The sequence below is a fragment of the Xenopus laevis genome, chromosome 1L (genome assembly GCF_017654675.1).
Source record: "Xenopus laevis strain J_2021 chromosome 1L, Xenopus_laevis_v10.1, whole genome shotgun sequence".
NCBI lineage: Eukaryota > Metazoa > Chordata > Amphibia > Anura > Pipidae > Xenopus > Xenopus laevis.
The window spans coordinates 191,498,136-191,521,192 of record NC_054371.1 but is presented as its reverse complement, the minus strand read 5'-3'; the positions used below and the strand labels follow the sequence as shown (position 1 = coordinate 191,521,192).

Genomic DNA, 23,057 nt, shown 5'->3' with positions numbered 1-23,057 from the left:
GACCAATGTGGTCACAGCCAGCCCAAACACATGCAAAGTACAGTTTATTTTCTATTTACTTTTAAGTCAGCTATTGGACATTCTTTGGTATGTGATATTGTTTTTCAGTCACCATGAGATTTCGCTTTCCAGGTCCAGGTTGTACAATGTGTAAAACTGCATGTCTGCAAATTATTTCCAGTTTTTCATGAGATTTTTAGGAGAGGAGGAGGAGGAGGGGCAGCAGCAGGGAACAGCTAGTGAATGACTGCTCCCCTGTGACTGAAACATGGAGGGGGGAGAGTTGCAGCCTAGAACAGCCAGTTTAATGAATAAGCCACTCTGTATTGGTGTGAGTGTCAATATGCCTATATGTTTGTATATGTTGCTTACTGCCTTTGTGAGGGTGTGAGTGAATGCACTGGGGGAGGTGTGTTTAGAAGGGTAACCATGTGTGTGGTGGGGGCTGTTTACTCATTTGTTGGCTGAATATTCAGCCTTAGGGCAGAGACACATGTAAAGATTCGGGGAGATTTAGTCGCCGGGCGACAAATCGCCTCTTCTTCGGGCGACTAATCTCCCCTTCCCTTTAGCTAGAATCTAAATTGCCGACGGTATGGCACTCGTATCGATTCGTTTTCCGAAGTTGCCTCACGAGGAAACTTCAGAAAACAAAGTGCTCCGAGTGCCATCCCGCCGACGATTTAGATTCTAGCCGGTGGGAAGGCTTTTCGGGGAGATTAGTCGCCCGAAGAAGACTAAATCTCTCCTAATCTTTGCATATATCTTCCCTTATAGGCATGAAATAGCATCCAAAATGTCCAATAATAACTAAGAAAAGGGGGTGACCTTTTTTTGTAGGTTTTGCTGCAGTAAATGTGAGAGTGAGGCAGAAAGGAGAGAGAAATTTAGTCATCAAAGAAAGAAGTTCATACTTAGATTGATGCTGGGAATTGCCCCACCACTGACTTTGATAAGAATCACTTTAAAGAAATGCTTCAGCTCTATATTTTGGAAAGAAATTGGTATCCCCTGCTCAGCACCCTGCGCTGTAGCCTGTGCACGGCACTCTGCGCTCTAACCTGTGCCCAGCACCCTGCACTCTAACCTGTGCCCAGCACTCTGACTTGTGCCCAGCACCCTGCTCTCTAACCTGTGCCCAGAACACTCACTCTAACCTGTGCCCAGCACCCTGCGTTCTAACCTGTGCCCAGCACCCTGCGTTCTAACTTGTGCCCAGCACTCTCACTCTAACCTGTGCCCAGCAGCCAGTCAGTACTTTATTAAGTGGTACCGGTGCTGACATGATCATACCTGACAGGCTGCAAGAGCATAACTAGCGAAAAATCTGAACCTTTAAACCCTGGAATACGTTATGCAGCAACTCTGAAATGTGTTGCACGTCTCTCTGGTAGTAAAGGGTTTGGGTTTGGTGCCAGCTAATAACATGCATTTTTATTAAAGTCTCTTTGTAGGCTATGAATGCTGCATTCATGCTTAGTGGGCATCCAGCCCTTGCAAGGTGTGTGTCATGTGTAAACTGTGGGGCATCTGTCTGCCATGGCTTCCTTATGCATTGCACTGAACAAAGAGAAACATTGTTACAATGAGTTCTTTATGGCATATTTCAGGTTGTGGATATGGCTTATGGCTGAACATGAGGTACAATACGTTATTCTAAAGGCCCTTGGTATGTGTGCATTTATAGTATTTAAGCATTCCCATCCGTGTTATATTATACAGGTATGGGACTTGTTATCCAGAATGCTCGAGACCTGGGGTTTTCCGGACAACGGATCTTTCCATAATTTGGATCTTCATACCTTAAGTCTACTAGAAAATCATTTAAACATTACAAAAAAAATAATACTGGTTTTGCTTACAGTAAGGATTAATTATATTGTATTAAAAAAATCTATTATTACAGAGAAAAAGGAAATCATTTTTAAAAATTTGGATAAAATGGAGTCTGTGGGAGATGGCCTTTCCTTAATTTGGAGCTTTCTGGATAACCGGTTTCCAGATAATGGATCCCATACCTGTATTGCAAGTACAAATATGGTGATTTTTAGAAACTGGCACTTTGGATTTTGGGGCTTGTCCCAGAGAATTAAATACAAACGTAGTTAACAAAAGTCTTACCAACTGGGAAAGATGGCAGTAAGATCCTAAAAGCATGATGATGCAGATGATACTTGCAAAGTTTGTAAGCTGCAAATAATTAATTTACCCTAAGCAATAGCCACATATACACCAGTGTGTAATGCCACTCGACCACATTGTAAGGCTGCTGCCCTGGCATGGCAGAGAATACCTTGTGTTTTACAGATAAGGGGTAGTTTCGTAATTTGGATCTCCATACCTTAAGTCTGCTAAAACTCAGGTAAACATTAAATAAACCAAGTAGGATTGTTTTCACACGAATAAGGATGATCAAGTATGAGGTAGTGTTTTGTTATTACAGAGAACATTCTTAAATTTTGAATTATTTGATTAAAATTGAGAGTGTGGGAGATGACCTTGCTATAATTCGGAGCTTTCTGGACAACGGGTTTGCGCATAACGGATCATATACTAGTATATTGGTTTGTTCCGATAGAGCAGGGGTGCCCTAAAGGTAGAGCGGGATCTACCAGTAGACTTTAGTTGGTGATCAGTGGATCTCAAGACACTGTCAACAAACAGCTATAGAGGGAGCAGTCCTGATTGCCTCACATATAGTTATTTTCGGTTGAAAAAAGGCAAAAGTCCAACAAGTTAATTGTTTGCACAGACTGCCGTGAAAGAGGGACTTTATCTGGCCACTTTGTCATGGATTTACGAAGCCGTTGCGTTTGAATTCTCATAGACATTCAAATCAGTTATTTTCTAAATATATCATTGCTAGCATACAGAAATAAAAATGGCAATATATACACTTTCACCGTTGAAAAGTTAGTTCCAGTGTAAAGGACATTTATGTATTTGACAGCTGAAAAGCTATCAACAGTTTTGTTTTAGTTACAATCAGTCGTATTGTGGCGTGGAAAATGCCAGAAACATGCAGTGGGACCTTAAATCTTGTGCTGGGAAGACTGATTGCAGGGCTCCAAATGCGTATAACAAAGTATGAACAGATGTCCTGCTTAATTCATCTAATTGCAGAAAATGGGCTTTTCTAATCATCTGGGGATGCCATGGATCATAGACTCACTGCAGCTGGCATCCCAACCCCTCCTGTTAATGTGTAGGCAATTGCAGATAGAAGACATTCCTTGAAATTTGTTGATCATTTATCCAATATGATAATAATGGCCAGATGGAGAAGTCATTTCCTCTTAGTTAATGACTTGCTGGACCGGCATGTCTCAAGCTTCCCTCACAGGCACCAATAAATAACTTCTGGCCTTCTTCAAAGGCAAAGTATTCTATAGTAGGAGCAGCGTGACGCAGCAGCCATGTTCAACCCCCCACCTTTCTGCTTTCCTAGCCATTCAGAGTCACAGCAGTTGCCTGCTTACCGGCCGATTTGTGTTGGGCACCAAGCAAGGGATGACTGTTTCATGAAACATTTCTATTATTTTGCTTGTGTTTGGCATGCAAGGACTCATTAGCAGCTGCCCAAGGCTGATGGGGCACACTGTGGTTCCACAAATTACATCACAAATTACTTCTTATTACAGTCAAGAAATAGTTTGAAACCACTGGCACATGGAAATTGACATAATACTTGCCTAAAAAAAAGCACATTTGCCTTTTCAGGAAAACATTTCATGACAATTGCCTGTGCCCATTTTGCGGTTAAAGCCATAGAAACCGCCTATAGCCTGCAGTAGACATTTACCTTGCAGTAGAAGAATCTTTCTAAATACAATCAAATAAATATTCTGTATCGTTTCTGAAATAATCAAGTTTATCTTCACTATTCCTCTCTTAGCATCTGTTCTCTTCATTCGGCAGCTGGGTGTCAGATGAATGATCCAATATATCTTATAGGGGGGTTCCTTTTGCCTAGAACATGTATTAGAGCTCACTCTATTAAAATCCCCAGACATCATGTCTCTCTACATGCAGAATTTGTGCAAAAGCAGTTATTTTGTTAGATTTTATTTGTACTGGAATCAGTTATTTGAGTGAGCTCTAATACATCTGCTAGGAAAGGGAAAGATATTTTCGATCATTCATCTGACACCAAACAGCTGCATGAAGACAGAATGAAGAGTAACAGATGCTGAGAGAGGAATAGTGAACATAAACTTGATTATTTCAGAAACACTACAGAATTTCTAATTGATTGTATTTAGAAAGTTTCTTATTTCAAAATGAAGAAGCTTATATTAAATTTTCATTTTCGTGAATGTTCCCCTTTAATAGCAAGTGAGTCTTTTTGTCACCAATGCTTAATCTCCTTTGGGACAGGCAACAAAATGCCTAGAAATACCCATCCATAGCATACAACAGGAATTGCTGTATCTAAAATCACACTGCGGAAGGGAGTATTTTCACAATAAAGCATTTCTCCTGGCATTGTCATGGTGATTCGAGTGTTCTGCAGTGCATAGGTATTTTCGGTTGTGTTTTTTTTGCCTGCCCGAAAGGCAATTTTTCTTGGGCGACAAACTATCACTACCCATAAAGCTGTAGGGCAGAGACATGGTCAGATTCGGGGAAATTAGTCGCCCGGCGACAAATCTCCTCTTCTTCGGGGCGAATAATCTCCCCAAATTTCCTTCCCGCCGGCTAGAATGAAAATCTCCAGCGGGATGACAAACCGAGCACTTCGTTTTCCGAAGTCACACGAAGTTTCCTCGTGAGGCAACTTCGGAAAACGAAGCGCTCCGAGTGCCAACCCGCCGTCGATTTTCATTGTAGCCGGGCGACTAATCTCCCCGAATCTGACCGTGTGTCTCTGCCCTTAACAGGCATCAGTTTGATAAGTATAGATCAGCATTTTTGAGTAAGGGGTTGTTATTATTTTAAGTATATACAGATATGGGACCTGTTATCCAGAATCCTTGGGACCTGGGGTTTTCCGGATAACGGATCTTTCTGTACTTTGGATCTTCATACCTTAAGTCTATTAGAAATTTATGTAAACATTAAATAAACCTAATAGTCTGGTTTTGTTTCCAATAAGGATTCATTATATCTTAGTTTGGATCAAGTACAAGCTACTGTTTTATTATTACAGAGAAAAAGGAAAAATTTGGATTATATAGTGAATAAAGTACCCCCTCTTGTAAAATATAAGGATATTATAAGTTACCGAGGAGTTTCATGACCATATAAAATCACGAGGCCGAAGGCCGAGTGTTTTTATACAGGTCATGGAACTCCTCGGTAACTTCTAATATCCTCATATTTTACAACTGGGGGTACTTTATTTATTGTAATACACATTTCAGTGAGTCATGTGACAGAAATGACATCAGAACTCACCGTTTATAACTGATGACATCAGAACTCACTGTTTATAAGGATATAATTTACAGGATATTCATGGCTTTTGTGTATTATATGATTATATATTAGAAGTTGGGAAAAATGTATTTGGGTAAAAGGTTGAACTAAATGGGCATGACTGGATTTTACCTCAAATTCTATTCATCTTCAAAAAGTGCTTAAAAGGAAAGTCATCTTAAAGTTCTGTGACCTTCCTTAAGGCTATGGAGGTTTCTGTGCTTCCGTTAAAGCTGTAGGCCGCAAAAGTATCATGTAGCACTTCCTCTCCCCATTTCATTTAGGTGCATCTGCCCACAGAAACAGACAAGCAATATGTTTCCTGATGTTTATTGCCACTTGCCATTTGTAGACAAAAGCCTCGCCATTCAATATTTATTAGTCTGCAGAGCAAAAGCATTAAGCATGCGAAAACTGCTGCATTTTTTATGATCTTTGCCTTTCCTTTTACATCGATGTAGGAGAGGGGGTAGATGGGTATTGGGCTGTGTTAAGAGCAAGAACCCTCGTGTAGATTTATTTTACCTGAATGATACAGCAAGATTGAAAGGAGCTCAGAGTAAAAATCATCAGAATTGTGCTTCATTGGTCAGCGCTTAAAAAATATTTTAAAGGGTAAATATATCCTATATGTGTAAATCTGGTATACTTTCTCTTCATCTTTATATATTCAGCAAAATAGACACAGGGCCTTATTTATTACAGGTCTGAACGCAAGTGCTCATTTAAATAGCCATTGCTGCTCTCTGTACCTTGCACTGGATGCAAAAATTGAGTTCTGCCATGTAGTAATTATTTGTATTAATTACTAATCAGTCTTATATTGTGACGTTTCTATTCTATGTGTACTGTATATTGTGAGTGGGTCCTTAAGCTCAGTTATGGTGGCCATACACGGGCAGATAAAGCTGCCGATATGGGTCGTTTGGTCCGATTTGACAGCTTATCTGCCCGTGTATGGGGGCTTCCAACGGGTCTTCCCGATCGATATCTGGCCACGATATCGATCGGGAAGGTTGGATTTTTAACCGACCGACCCGTCGGAGCCCCTTGGCGCATCGTAATTTGATCATTCGAATACAGCCAAACGTTCGAATTACCCCCGATATAGCCATGCCGTTAGTGGCATATCGGGGAAAGATCCACTCGTTTGGCGATGTCTATGGTCTTTGAGTCTATGGCCACCTTAAGTGACAGCAGCACAGAGTATGTGCAGTGAATCGGCAGAAAAGAAAATGGGGAGCTACTGGGGCATCTTTGGAGACACAGATCTTTACTGCAAAAGGACTGTGGTTGCCTTGGGCTGATACAGAAGCACAAAACATCATGTACAACATTTCTACCCCCTTTAAATTAACATGTTATAGAATGCCCAATTTTAAGCAACTTTTCAATTGACCTTCAATGGATTTTTTTTATAGTTCTTTTGACATTTTTCAGCTTTCAAATGGGGGTCACTGATCCCCATCTAAAAGCAAATGCTGTGTAAGGCTACAAACGTATCATGTTCCCCTGTGTTATAAAAATTCTAATCTGGTATAGGCAAGTTGTGGTTCTGCAGTAGCGGTAGGGTGTTTAAAAGAGGATATTAAGAATCAGGAGCAGGTCATCATAGGTGAGAGTGCATGTCAGAATATTATTACAGGTATCCAAAATTTGGATCTTCATTCTACTAGAAAATCATGTAAACATTAAATAAACCCAATAGACTGGTTTTGCTTCTAGTAAGGATTAATTATATCTTAGTTGGGATCATCAAGTACAAGCTACTGTTTTATTATTACAGAGAAAAAGGAAATCATTTTTTAAACTTTGGATTATTTGAATAAAATGGAGTCTATGGGAGACGACCTTTCTGTATTTCGGAGCTTTTTGGTTAATGGGTTCCAGATAATGGATCCCATACCTGTACTGTTACCCTTTATTTGTTCTGCTGTGATTTGCAGTGTTCACCATGAAACCAGTGGAGTAGAAACACTTTATGTTTAGGAAACATGCCTTTGGGGGACCCATAAAATATTCAGATGGGTGGCTGCAGTCATTTCTAGCTTGCCTGTATGTTTTTTGGGAGCATGGATGAAATAAGCAGCAGGTTTCGTGTGTATGTTTCAAATCAATGTTCTCTTTTACGATCAATTCATATTTCATACGCCGAAATCCCATTAACCGACTTGTATTTATGAGCCGCAGTTGTCAGGCCAATTGCTCAGCTTTAAAAGAGAAGTTGATTCCCTAATTTGCCTGCTAATGGCATGATTGCAGGTTGACTAAGGTGCTTATTAAATGTACAGACCTGTCATTTAACCTCAGATTATAGCTGCTTCTTTGTTAACTTTGACAGGTTCTGAGAAATCTTGCGCTAGTTTTATCCACTGTACTTGAGGTTTGTAACTGAGCTGCATTTCTGTACAAATCAAGTCTCTGACCAACTGAATTGGCTTTTCCTTATAGGAGAATGTAACATAGGGAGATTTCAGTTATTTTCCATTTACTTATAAACATCTCCTGCTCTTCAGTGACGCATAAAGGGTCGATCCCATATATAACAAGCAATGGCATCACGGCTAAAATCCTAACAAATCTTCCACTTTATTAGTATACATTCAGATATACATTTCATTATACAGGTATGGGACCTGTTATCTGTAAACCCGTTTTCCACAAAGCTTCAAATTACAAGAAGGCCGTCTTTCTTAGGCTTCATTTCAACGGGGGAACTATCAAGAAAATTTTAATTTAATATAAGCTTCAGCATGCTGAAATAATCATAGACCGTGAGATCCAATATATCTTATAGGGGAGCTCCTTTTGCCTAAAAGATGTATTAGAGCTCACTCTATTGAAATCATCAGAAATCACGTCTCTCTACATGCAGGATTTGTGCAAAAGGTAGTTGATTTGTTCGATTTTGTTTTTACTGGAATCAGTTATTTGAGTGAGCTCTAATACATCTGCTAGGAAAGGAATCCTCCCCTATAAGATATATTGGATCTAACTATCAAGACTATCTGACTGCTACATAAAGACAGAATGAAGAGAAACAGATGCTGAGAGAGGAATAGTGAACATAAACTTGATGATTTCAGAAACGATGCAGAATTTTTAAGTGATTGTATTTACAAAGTTTCTTATTTCAATGAGGAAGCATGTGTTAAATTGTCATTTTTGTGATAGTTCCTCTTTAATCAAATAATTAAAACATTTTCACTGTAATAATAAAACAGGATGTTGTACTTGATACCAACCAAGATATACATAATCTTATTGAAGACAAAAAAATCCTATTGGGTTTAATTAATGTTTAAATTATTTTAAGAGGGTATAGAGATTCAAATTACAGAACGACCCCTTATCAGGAAAACCCCAGCTCCTGAACATTCTTGATAAAAGGTCCCATACACTGTACTATACATTTTTATAGCCCCAACTCTACCTCATTCCGTCTGGCACCACAAATATCACCCCATCCAACGCTCACCGGAACTGCAACAATGCAACCATAATGATTTGCCTTTTTCTTTCTCTTCCAGATAACTATAATATTTAAAGCATTTCAAGACTGTACAGACCAGAAAGTGTACCAGGCTGTGACGGACGACCTGCCTGCAGCGTTTGTGGATGGCTCCACAAGTGGTGGGGACAGTGAGTCCAAGACCTTAAGGATTATCGAGCGAGTCGGTGGAAAGCATGTTGAAATGCATGCCAGATACATTGGCACCACCGTGATCGTGCGCCAACTTGGAAATTATTTAACCCTAGCGGTTCGCATGCCCGAAGAGTTGGCAATGGCATATGAGGAAAGCCAAGACTTACAACTGTGTGTGAATGGTTGTCCAACAAGTGAACGCATTGATGAGGGAGGGCACCTGCGCTTACCCATAACTGCTAGCAACACACGCGACCACACCACCGCTCAAGCCTCCTCGGTGTACACACTGGAAAGCGCCATTGAGAAATGTCTGGAAAAGATACAGGTCAAGCACATCTATTTTCACTCGTGTGTTTTTGACTTGCTCACAACTGGGGATGCAAACTTTACGGCAGCGGCTTTCAGTGCTTGGGAGGATGTGGAGACATTACACCCCAGGAAGGAACGCTGGCAAATCTTCCCAAACAAGAGCAGTTGCGGCACCACACACGCTTTGCCTGCCCTTGTGTTTTGGCTTGCAGGCTTGCTGTTGCTTTTTTTGTAGGAGTTTTCACGTGTATAAACAAAAATGTAAAATATATATTGTTATAATATATTGAGCAAAAGATAGGATCTTATATGTATATACCGTGTATATGAAGGGAGGTTGGTCTTGGGATACCCATGAAACTGTATATATTGTTTGTTTCTATTTACCTTGGATGTAGTATTACTTTTTTTTTTTTTTTTTTTTTTTTTACTTTTTCAGTTTCTGAGATGTTATATGTTCCTTTATTGGGACTTGTTAGAAAGCACTTTATTTTTTATAAAATATTTATGTGTATACCGTTTAAAAAAAAAAAAAAAAAAAAAAGTGTAGGAAGGAATCTGCTAAATAAGGTGTAGGCACGCCCTATGTACCCGATATCATTGCAGTTCTGCCACATCTAGAGCACCGTTGGGATCCTTTACCTCACTTAAGCATATGTACTGTATACTTAGTTCTACATCTTGAGATGGAAACTCCAAAGCAGCATTCATAGGGCTCTGCATAGGTGTCCCAAAGGCACAATGGGATTCTCCATAGTTTTCAAGGTAGGGTGTTTTCAAGGTAGGGTGTAATTTATTTCATAAATAAGGAAGGAGTGGGGCTTCTAGTTACATTGGGGTAACACAATGTAATACTATTGGTTAGACACTTAAAGGAACAGTAACACCAAAAAATGTAAGTGTTTTAACGTAATGAAAATATCATGTAGTGTTGCCCTGCACTGGTAAAACTAATCTGTTTGCTTCAGAAATACTATATAGTTCATATAAACAAGCTGCTGTGGAGCAATGGCGGAAATTGAAAAACGGCTATATGGCACAGGTTACCTAATGGATAACAGATAACACCATTAGACAGACGGAGCTTATCTGCTATCTGCTGTGTAACTTGAGCTTTTACTCCTTTGAAAGGCTGCCCCCATTGCTACACAGCAGCTTATTTATATAAACAATAGTAGTGTTTCCGAAGCAAACAGCAGTTTTACCAGTGCAGGGCAACACTGCATTATATTTTCATTACTTTAAAACACTTTTTATTTTTTGATGTTACTGTTCCTTTAATAGAAATCTTCATCCCCCTTCAGTCTCCCACTAGATATTGCCTGCCCAAAGTTATTGGGATAAAAACATTTTTGAAGGGTTGACCTGATGACCATTTTTAGCCTAACTTAATACGTTACAGAGAAAAAATCCTATCCAAATGTGGATATATAATAGGATGCAGTAGGTATTTGGCCCGATCCTATCGCCCTACTGGCCTCATCCATATCTGGATAAATGCCACAAGAACAAACATTGTTCTACAGGGACATTTCAAGTGGACAAAAACCATAGATATTTCTTAAAATAAATGGCAAAAGTACGCTCAGTAAAAGCCCTTTTCATTGCACCCATGTTAAAAAGGGGTTATAGTGACACTTTAAAGACGGAACAGGACTCCTTGTGCCATAGCCTTAAGAACAAAAGGCACTCTACTCTACACATCGTTCTTTGTTATCTGCTATATTAACATGTGCCCTATAGCCCAATATCTAAAATCGTAAGAAACAAGGAGAATCTACTAAAATCGCTGCCTCCATGCTAAACATCTCTAAATATCCTCATATTAGGGATGCACCGAATCTAGGATTCAGTTTGGTATTTGGCCAGGATTTCAGTAGAATTCAAGTTTTTGTGCCTGGCCAAACAGAATCATTAAAATCATTTGACTTTTCATCACAAAAAAGGTTACTAGAGCTGCTGCAAACCTTTTATTATAAGTGTATAACAGTTCTGCATAAGCATCAAAGTCCATCCAAGCATTTCCTTATTTTGGAGCTTTCTGGATAATAAGATTCCATATAATGAATGTCAATAATTTCCTTCCTTTTTATTGGAACAGGGTCAGTGTAAGGAAAGGCTCCTCCCAAGACTAGAGAATGGCGGGGCAGTAAATGCATAAACTGGCTGGATAGTCAATACAGCATTTTGGAGTTTCTGCTTTTTTTCATGCTCCCAGCATATATATATCTATATATATATATATTTTGCATTGACCCCAATTTTTCTCTGCATAAACATATGCAAAATTACCGATGGCCCTTTGTGTTTGTTAATATTTTGTATTGTGCAAGTTTCAGAAATAGTTCTTTTTCCTAATTAATGGCATTAGTGTTGCCATGACCATAATCCAATGAGGTAGAATTTTTCTACAGCATCCATAAAGCATTTTCATGTTGTGTCTCTTTTCCTTTCACTACTTTGACTGAAGGGAGAAACCTTCCCAGCTGCAGCTGTAACTGCTCCTGTTAAACCAGACTCTAGTTTAAAATAATTCAGTATATCACATACCTGTAGTGTTGTGTTGCGTGCAGAATTGCTCCTTTGTTAATTAGCGTAATTAGTCTTTGCCATAGGACGAAACATTACCATTCATTAAAATGTCAGTGGTGGACAATCTGAGCCTCAATGTAGTTAAACTACAACTTAAACACAATAGCCTTTGGCTGTAAGTGGGATTCTGGCAATTGTGGTTCGACAACATTAGGAAAGGGCTTTGGTTGCCTTTTAGATGACCTGCTTAAACCATAGTCGGGTTGTGGATTTAGGAAGCTGGAAGAGGACACCACCATTGTCAGTCCCTGAGGTTGGGCTGTAGATTGAAACAAGTAAGTAAATGAGATGCTTCCAATTGGAATCCCCATACTTTCTAATTAGAGAAAAGCAATGAAAGGAAAGAGCCAGCCAGTAAAATCCCAAACGTTCCCACAAGGGAGCCACAGGCAAGCCGTTCCGTTCCAGTACTTCAGCGCCGCTTAGAATTGTTTTCTCCCTTTCTTGGCCCTGATGTGGGATTTGAGAGAATTTTATTTTCACATGTTCCTGAAGGCTGCGGAGGCTAAAAGAGCTTTAGATAATGCCAAACATATGGATGCTTAGAAGCCGGTGGAAACTCTCAAGGGAGAGTTAAAAGTCGGAGGGAATTTGCTTAAAATGGCCGCCTCTTTATCATGCTTGGAGAAACCCACAATGTGTCTTTGCAGAAACGTTTAGATGTGGTTGCTAGATATGCCAATACGTGTTTGTATCAAAGTGTGAGACTGTGCAGTGTGTAAATAGTTTAACTTATTATAATACAAGAATAAAGTTGATTACCCTAAAGGAAAATGTCTGAAATGCTCTGTAACGCTGCCCTCCGCTGTCTAGAAGACTAATTGTTATAAATTGTAACAAACACTCCTGCCTTGAACAATACCCACATGTGTGTCACTTGTATTCCCCAACTTCTACTTTTCTATCAAGAAAACCAAAAAAAAAACAAACAACCAATCAGCAATTTGATTTCAACAAAAGCAACGATCTCATTGGTTGCTATGACCAACATCACCGGAAATGTTTCTCTTCACTTTTTACACAGCATGATGAATAGACCCCATATGTGAAGGAAAGAAAATATCTTCTAGGCAACTTTCCAATAGATACAGTCATTGAAAAAAAAAAAAGTCAGCAATTTTATGGTTAATTGTGAATTGTTCTTGAAAGCAGTAATCGGACTGTTTATATTCTAGGCACTGCTGGTTCTAATTCATGATACAATATTGCCAGAGCTAGAGAACTGACTTCTGCTACACTATTTCTAGAGTCACGTTGATGCTTATTACTAAGTTGCTTAGAATTCAATTGTTTTCATTATGCCAAAAACAAAACAGGTTTTGAAGTAAGATCCTTTTAAAAGAAAGATTCCCATAGGCACATGCACTGTCCAAGCTTCCAAAGAGAAGTATAAATGTATTTTACACAGACATCTCCGACCCCTTAGGCTCACAGTGTAATGCTACGCCTCTCATCTAGTAGAGTTAAGTCTAATGCAACTGAACTGAGTGGTGAAATGTTTTCAAGAAAAGTCAGAAAGTCCAGTTGCATCAATATCAGAACTGTATTGTAAGTACCCTTTTCCTTAGGTATAGGGTACGGGGGGGGGGGAGAAAACTTTGCATGAACACAGGGAAACACAGAATTCGTGTCTACTGGAAGCATCAATCCAGGCCAAGTGGAGCTACTACAGCCTCTACTCCAAGTACAAAGCAGCGTTTGTGTTTCCTTCTCATCATTTGTCATTCAGGATCATTGGTTGTCCTGGTCAGCTGACACGTAGGTTACCAGGGATGAGTACTAATAGTGCAGAGGATAGTGGGGCTCATCAATACATAAAAATGTTGATATTTAAGAAGTAGCTCACCTTTACATTTACAATTGGTATGTTATCGAATGTCCTATTCTTAGCAAATCTACATTTTTTACAGGTTTGACTATTTCCCTTCGCTTCTGCCTCTTTTCCAGCTTTCAAGTAAGGGTCACTGACCCCATCAGCAAAAAAACATTGTTCTGTGACTTACAATTGTATTGTTAATTGTCTTTCTGTTCAGGCCCTTTCCTATTTAGTTTCTATTCTCTCACTGAGAGTTAATGCCCTAGGAGCTCAGCTGAATAGGGGAGGGCGGGTTGAGCTTCCGCCATTTTGTATCCTCATGTCTAAATCTAGTCCTGCTGGTACTGTGAGACCGAAGCATCTGTCTAGCATCTGTGTAGCACTACAAGGGCTGCTGTTAGACATTAGCTGACAAAATGGGGATTCGGCAGCAACATAGAAGCCTGCAGTTGGTCCATCTGAGCCAGAATCAAACCATAAGCTGGTTAACAAAGGTCAGCTTTTCTACCATGTTAATAGCAACCAAAGCAAGAGAAAAAAAGCTACTGAGTGGGTGTTGCTCTGTTTTCTCTATATCCTTGTCAGTGGGGCTATAAACCAGATATGTAGTAAAAAAAGAATAACAGTTAGAAACTAAGAAATTCCATGATTTTAAGGATCTGAATTTGGTTCGGCCAGGCTCTTGAATTTGTCCAAATCCTGCTGAAAAAGACAGAATCCTGGCTGAATGTCAAACCGCGTCCTCCATTTACGAATCCCTACTGTTCATTGATGACTTTATTCAGGACTGAACCCTGGTATAAAATGTATTGTCAATTAGCCATTTATTGTGTGCATATGTGCTTGGATTTAAAAGGGAAAGTTGGCAACTGCAAAGTCTGGCCTTAGTCCTGTATAGAAAAGGGTTCAGAGAGCAGTAGATAAGGGAATCTCAATAATGCACCACACGTTTACATTTACTATGCAGGCAGCACAGTAAGTGGCTATGACTGTGGGATAGAAGGGAGAGATGGTGCCTATAGTAACAGTGGGATAATAGTCTCTGGGAAGGGAGTGTGGCTGTGGGATAGCAGGTATAGTAGGGAGAGATGATGCCTATAGTAACAGTCAGACAATAGTCTCTGGGAAGGGACTGTGGCTGTAATATAGTAGGGAGAGATGGTGCCTATAGTAGCAGTGGGACAATAGTCTCTGGGAAGGGAGTGTGGCTGTGGGATAGCAGGTATAGTAGGGAGAGATGGTGTCTATAGTAGCAGTGGGATAATAGTCTCTGGGAAGGGACTGTGGCTGTGGGATAGCAGGTATAGGAGGGAGAGATGGTGCCTATAGTAACAGTGGGGATAATAGTCTCTGGGAAGGGACTGTGGCTGTGATATAGTAGGGAGAGATCAGTGTCGGACTGGCCCGGCGGGACACCGGGAAAATACCCGGTGGGCCCCGACCCTAGTGGGCCCCCGCCGGGCCAGACCCCCCTCTCCCAAACAGTTTTTCGGAAAAAACTATTTCGGCGCCATTTGCGCACCCGCGCCTTTTGCGCATGCGCGCTTAGTGATTTTTGCGCATGCGCGATGCGCCGCCTGACGGAGTATGCTGATCGGCGCTTCAGCTCAAAGTAGGTAGCGGGGGCCAGAGGGGGGCCCTGGACAGCGGTCCCGGTGGGCCCCGGGCCCCCCAGTCCGACCCTGGGAGAGATGGTGCCTATAGTAGCAGTGGGATAATAGTCTCTGGGACGGGAGTGTGGCTGTGGGATAGCAGGTATAGTAGGGAGAGATGATGCCTATAGTAGCAGTGGGATAATAGTCTCTGGGAAGGGACTGTGGCTGTGGGATAGCAGGTATAGGAGGGAGAGATGGTGCCTATAGGAACAGTGGGGATAATAGTCTCTGGGAAGGGACTGTGGCTGTGGGATAGCAGGTATAGTAGGGAGAGATGATTTCTATAGTAGCAGTGGGATAATAGTCTCTGGGACGGGAGTGTGATTTAAAAGGGAAAGTTGGCAACTGCAAAGTCTGGCCTTAGTCCTGTATAGAAAAGGGTTCAGAGAGCAGTAGATAAGGGAATCTCAATAATGCACCACACGTTTACATTTACTATGCAGGCAGCACAGTAAGTGGCTATGACTGTGGGATAGAAGGGAGAGATGGTGCCTATAGTAACAGTGGGATAATAGTCTCTGGGAAGGGAGTGTGGCTGTGGGATAGCAGGTATAGTAGGGAGAGATGATGCCTATAGTAACAGTCAGACAATAGTCTCTGGGAAGGGACTGTGGCTGTAATATAGTAGGGAGAGATGGTGCCTATAGTAGCAGTGGGACAATAGTCTCTGGGAAGGGAGTGTGGCTGTGGGATAGCAGGTATAGTAGGGAGAGATGGTGTCTATAGTAGCAGTGGGATAATAGTCTCTGGGAAGGGACTGTGGCTGTGGGATAGCAGGTATAGGAGGGAGAGATGGTGCCTATAGTAACAGTGGGGATAATAGTCTCTGGGAAGGGACTGTGGCTGTGATATAGTAGGGAGAGATCAGTGTCGGACTGGCCCGGCGGGACACCGGGAAAATACCCGGTGGGCCCCGACCCTAGTGGGCCCCCGCCGGGCCAGACCCCCCTCTCCCAAACAGTTTTTCGGAAAAAACTATTTCGGCGCCATTTGCGCACCCGCGCCTTTTGCGCATGCGCGCTTAGTGATTTTTGCGCATGCGCGATGCGCCGCCTGACGGAGTATGCTGATCGGCGCTTCAGCTCAAAGTAGGTAGCGGGGCCAGAGGGGGGCCCTGGACAGCGGTCCCGGTGGCCCCGGGCCCCCCAGTCCGACCCTGGGAGAGATGGTGCCTATAGTAGCAGTGGATAATAGTCTCTGGGACGGAGTGTGGCTGTGGGATAGCAGGTATAGTAGGAGAGATGATGCCTATAGTAGCAGTGGGATAATAGTCTCTGGGAAGGGACTGTGGCTGTGGGATAGCAGGTATAGGAGGGAGAGATGGATAGCAGGTAATATGCCTAAAGGGAGAGATGGTGCCTAAAACAGTGGGATAAATAGTCCTCTGGGACGGGAGTGTTGGCTGTGGATAGCAAAGGTATAGTAGGGAGAGATGATGCCTATAGTAACAGTGGGATAATAGTCTCTGGGAAGAGACTGTGGGATAGCAGGTATAGTAGGGAGAGATGGTGCCTATAGTAGCAGTGGGATAATAGTCTCTGGGAGGGGACTGTGGCTGTGGGATAGCAGGTATAGTAGGGAGAGTTGCCCAAGCCGCAGCCCTTCCTTTGTTGTTAAATGACAACACCCAAAGCTGATTTACAAAAGCCTATACATACATTAGATTTTTCTACTCTAGAAGTTCCTCTGCGAATTCTCTTTAGCCGTGAGCCCCACAGCCACTTTTTATGAAGGATTGTTGCCTTAGAAAGCTTTCAGGCAAACAAAAGGTTAAAGCCCTTGTCTGCATCACCGCTTTGGTGAGTGGATATTTAAAAAAAATGACAGCAGACAGGTTTTCCGAAGGGCATAGATGAATTGATTGCAGATGTGTTTTCAAAGGTGGGGGGGGGAACATACTGGAATAGGACTCAGCTGCAGGATTAGTAAAGGTTGTAACCCTCAGCTTCCCATGACTCAGGCTAATGCATTTTTTCCTCTTTGTTTGGAATTTGTTAAAGGAATCATAAGAAAAGTGATCACTTCGAACTGTTCTGCCACGTCTCATTGCTAGACATGTAGATAGCCGGTGTATTTCCTATTTCCTATATCAAAGACCAGTGTATTGCTGAGAATTGTCCCATGAGCATCCTACATAAAGCCAACCTCTGCACGTGTCCCTAACACACGTGATATAACAAAAAACTGCATCTGAATGGTTTCTGTGAGTTGCTAGGCTGTGTGAAATTTGAGACTTTTATAAAATTACTGACAAATTACTAGGAATTAGTGATGAGCTAATGTTTTTGCCAGCCATAGATTCATGATAAAAAAATTCAGCTTTTTGCTAATTTTTTCAGGAAAATGCAGCAAAAACTCGACGCAACTAAAATGTTGCAGAGACAAAAAAGGCGCCATAAGAAAAAACACCCGTTGTCTTTAATTCATTTAGACAAAAACGTTGCCACAAGAAAAACTCCCACTGACTATAACGCATTTGGATCGAGAAAAATTGCTGAAAAATTAGCTGCAACAAAAATGTCACTGAGACAAAAAAGTCGCCATAAGAAAAAACGTCCATTGACTTTAATGCATTTAGACAAAAAAAGTTGCCAAAAGAGAAAAGTCCCATTGACTTTAATTCATTTGGAGCTAGAAAAATTGCGGAAAAATTAGCCGCCATAAAAAAGTTGCAGTGACAAAAAAGTCGTAAGCCATAAGAAAAAACGCCTATTGACCTTAATTGCTGTGTGCATAAAAAAAGTCGCTCATAAAAAAATATTTTTTGGTGCCCATTGACTTCAATGCGTTTCACAGACTTTTTGCCATTTCGCTGATTTTTTCGCAGTTTCGCCAATTTTTAGCCAAAGCGAAATAGGACATATTTGCTCTACACTACTAGGACTTAGGTAATACAAGTAGTCTGGACAAACAATCCCTGTTTTTTTTAAAGGGTAAGGCATTTTTCAGTAGCAGTATGCACAAAATGTCGCTGTCTTAAACATATTGATAATGGAGTGCAGGGGACTCTTGTATTTGACTATATGTGTTTTGTGGTCACACCCTCATTGCACCCCCGCCTAATGGTTTTAAAAAATAGTGGTGAGCACAACTTTCCCTTGTTTGTTATATATATATATATATATATATATATCGGTATATATATTCCTCAAAAGGAGCACTTAAGGAGGTCTTAAGAGTAATCAAAAAAGTTAAAATGTGGGCACAAAACTATATATATATATATATATATATATATATATATATATATATATATATATATATATATATATATATATATATATATATATATATATATAAAAAGAAGTCCAAAAGCCGGCACAGCACGTCAAACGGTCATATATATATATATATTATAGTACTTGGTGCATAGATTGTAAGTATTTTAGTGTATTTAAGGGCACCAATCATAACTAAAATCATTTACTAAGTAAATGCACAATGTGAAAGTTCAAGAAATCCAATTTTTAAAACAGAATTGTTTGTATAATGTAAATCATCAACTCACTATACCTTCTGCAAGATCTCCCCTATCTTCACTGCAGTTCTAGCTGAGGCAGCCATCTTGAATTTCACTGGCTCCTCCTACCTAGATCTTCCCAACTAACTGTAGCTCTGAAATCTCGCACATGCTCAGTTGAAATTCCTAGTTGCTCATGAACCCTTCTAAGCTATTTTCAAATCAGTCAAACCTGTGTGTTAGCTGCTGTTCAGTAGTGCTGACACCTTTTGGAAGTTAGTGTGTGCCCTTAATTTGTATAATGACATCACCAGCAGGGGACAAGATAGGGAAATCTCCTGATACTTCTAGTGGAGGAGTTTACTAAAACAAGGCATTCTGGGTAGAATACTCAAGGCAGTGCTACAATCTGAGCATGCTCCTGAAATTTGCATATTATAGTCTCTGTTATAGTCTCAGTATGTTCTCCCTCAGTGAAAGACCCCATTTGACAAAGTAACATTTTTTAAAACCTGCATTTTTTTTCAAAAAACAATATATATATTTAGTGTGTTTAAACGTACTTAGGTTGTTAGATTGTTAAAATGAGTTTGATTTTGGCTGTGATAGGTGCCCTTTAATAGTGTATTATTGTACTATATGTAGTGCCTACAACATGCTCTCATAGTTCTGTGCACCAGGGATGAAATGAAATTGATTTATGTCACATGTAACGCTATACTTTGCTGTCAGATATGGAAGCTAACACCATGACAGCCCTGACAAGTGGAGTATTGCTGTGCTCCAATCATATTTCATTAAGTAATGTCTACATATACCATCAGTGAATGGCAAAGGTTCAGACATGGATGTCAAGCAGCGAAAGGAAGCTAAAATATAAACTTCTCCTGTAGAATATTTTTAGCTTTTGCGGTACAGCAATGGTATCTGTTATCTGAGATCATCATCATTTATTTATATAGCACCAAGTTACACAGCACTGTACACATGTTGTTTACTGGATGAAGGGTCTTTTCTTTAATTTGTAGCTCATGGTCTAAGGCTGCTAAAATGTTTAAGCATTGTAATAGACCAATAGATTGTTTTGCAACTAACATGGATTGATGCTATTTATTTCAGAAAAAAAGAAATTAGTAAAACATAAAGTATTATTTTGTGAAATAGAACTCTATAGAAAATGGCATTCCATTTTCTAGACGCAGGTCGGCGGTTCTCCACGTTTGCGGGTCTTCTCAATAGAGAGTTTTAATCATTTGCAACCTGCATACTTACCCTTTGAGACCCACTACCGGACCCACAAGTACCTTATCCACAACCCGAACCGCTGACCATCAAGAAACAGGAAGTGCTGCCATTGTAAACCGGAAGTGACATCATTAAAAGTAGGCGTGATCAGAAAAAAACTAGTAAAACTCTCTATTGAGAAGACCTGCAACCCGCAAACGTGAAGAACCGCCGACCTGCATCTATACCCACTCCAGAAACTTCTACCTGCAACCCGCAGGTTTATGCGGGTAACCTGCGGGTACCCGACTCGCTGCAGTACTCTATCTTATCCCAAACTTTTTCCTGTTAGAGCTGCATTATGTCCTGTCAGGTGATTTCTGAGGAAACACACAGAACTTCACTTGACTTGGTGACTCAAGGTAAAAGATTTAATAGGGCAATATATATATATATATATATATATATATATATATATATATATATATATATATATATATATATATATATATATATATATATATATATATATATATATATATATATATATATATATATATATGCATTGGTTGCATATTCCTGCAGATCATCTTGTTCTCCTTTAAACCCTTCTGTGTACCTCTCATTATTATTGTTCCATGTTACACAAAAGAAAATTATCCACCATCTCCACTGCACCAACACTTATTCATACACACCAATGTGTAAATACACACTAACACACACACACACATACATATATGCAGAGACATCAACACAGTGAAGACACATTGGATTGTGTATGGCTATGAATGCAGAAGGCCAATTTGCTCAAAGACCCGCTCAGCTCCAGACAGTGTTGAACAAGCACGTATAACTCTATATTGCTAACTAAACCGGGCCTCTATTGTAAATATGTTGGCGCTATGTATATACATGTTAAAGGGGACCCGTCACCCAAAAAAAAAATAATCAAAATCGAATTACATTAGTCAAGCAAAATTAACTTTAATTACACTATATAAATTATTTGAATCTTGTTTCCTTCAGTCTGGGAATTCATAGTTATAGCAAGCAGGCAGGAGCCATTTTGTGGACACTGTTATTAAGACAAGCCTTGCATCATCTCAGAATCTTGTTTATGCACCAGAATGGGGGACCTGATGTCCATCCCCATGCTCTGGCTACACAATTAAATGGTAAAGAGAACAGGGGAATGTGGGGAGAGCAGTGACATGTAGGAAGTGCTGAATGGAAAGTGAAAGTAATTGTCTGCCCCGCCTTTATGCCTAAGGCATAGAGGAGGGGCAGACAATATTTGATTGACAGCTGAGATTTTTAAAAGAGCTTACTACAGCTATTGAATACTTTAATAAAATATAAAAATTGGATTTCATGTTTAATTTGAAAAGGACTTTTATTACACAGCTTTTTGTGTCTGGGTGACAGGTCCACTTTAATAATAATAAATAAGCCCTACTGCCTGTTACTATTGTGTGAATGTTATAATCTTCTTCTGACTTATTCCACTAGGAAGAAATTCTCTTATAACTTGCTCTCTCCACTGAGTGATTCTCTCTCCAAGTGATTGTGGTGTTTCTATTTCTGTAAGAACTAAGAAAGAGAAAATATTTCTGACAGGAAAAGTAGAGGAAAAGGCAGATGTTTTCACTAAGGACAGAATGGAATTCCAGCTTCTGCCATACAGAGTTTTTTTTCTGGATTAAAAAGAAAAAAACTTGCCCTTATTTCACAATGCACTTATATGGTGTTTATTCATCTCCATTAACCCTTTACATTGCAGTGTTAATAGATCTGATTCTTTTATCAATGTTCCTGCAACTTTCCTCGTTATACTCACCCTACATTCAGGGTAAAGGAGTCTGTTCTATTGGATAGAAAACGTCATACACCAGAGCATTGTCTGGAGGCTGCGAAGGGAACGGTTTGTTAGGATTGAGGAAGGAAATTGATCATTATACACGTTGTTATTCACTGAAGCAAGCAGGTGAAATCTATAGCCTGGGGTCCATTTAAGTCATTTTCTCATTGGTGTACGTCAATCACAATTAACCAATTTGCATTCCAGACCAGAAAAACACACAAACTGGAGATGTTACTGGCTCGGCTTGGAAACTGCTATGGAAACTAGGAAAATGCCTTGAGACAACAAACGTTCTACTCTAATAGTAAGAGTCTGGTGAGAAATCTAGATTTTGGTCATTTGTGTAGATGAGTTAACTAGATGTTTCAATATGTCATATTCAGATCTGTCAACGCTCCCTATTTTCACAGGAGTTACCCAATTTTGGGCTTCCTGTCTTCTATCACAATTAAAAAAAAATGAGAAGCATTGGATCACATTGTCATGCAACCCCTCCCTGACCTTGTCTCATTGTACAGTCATTCTGGGGCTTGAAAAGCCTCTCTTCTCTAACTGGCTATATAGGAAAGATAAATGCTTTCTAAAAACTAGCAATTTATTTGATTATATGCACAGTACATTTGCAAATGCAGTCCCTTGCTATAAATGGCTTTAGAGTTACCTACACAAATTGGTTCCTTTGCAGTGGGAGTGGTGTGAGGGATATGCATTTTGGGGTGAAATTATTGTTATAAATTGGGGTTACAGGTTGTTGATTTTGGGAATACAAAGTAAAATAGTAAGTTTGGTTGAAAAAAGACACATGTCAATCAAGTTCAACCTTTGGGGCCCACCGGGTACCTAACCTTTGGGGACCCCGTGTGCAAGCACAAAAACCTGGTGCGGTGTGCACATGCGCAATAAATGGAGCGCCCTGCACGCATGCGCGAACGTCCTTGCACAGTGCGCACCGCTAGTTGATCCAGAGGAAAGCAAAAAATCCCATATGAATTCCTTCCTGACTCCAAAATGGCAATTAGACCAGTCCCTGGATCAACTTGTACTATGAGCTTTCTTCCATAACCCGGTAT

The 23,057-nt window shown here is 40.2% G+C and overlaps 1 protein-coding gene across 1 annotated transcript in view; it reads left to right on the top strand.

Moving 5' to 3' along the window:
- Positions 1-9,960, top strand: part of rgmb.L (repulsive guidance molecule BMP co-receptor b L homeolog) — a 38,503-nt gene extending 28,543 nt beyond the window's left edge. Inside the window, exon 5 of the mRNA XM_018264508.2 lies at positions 8,949-9,960. Within this exon, the coding sequence (XP_018119997.2) occupies positions 8,949-9,611 (663 nt within the window). The 3' untranslated portion in view covers positions 9,612-9,960. The remainder of the gene's footprint in view (positions 1-8,948) is intronic.
- The last annotated feature ends 13,097 nt before the right edge of the window (positions 9,961-23,057 follow it).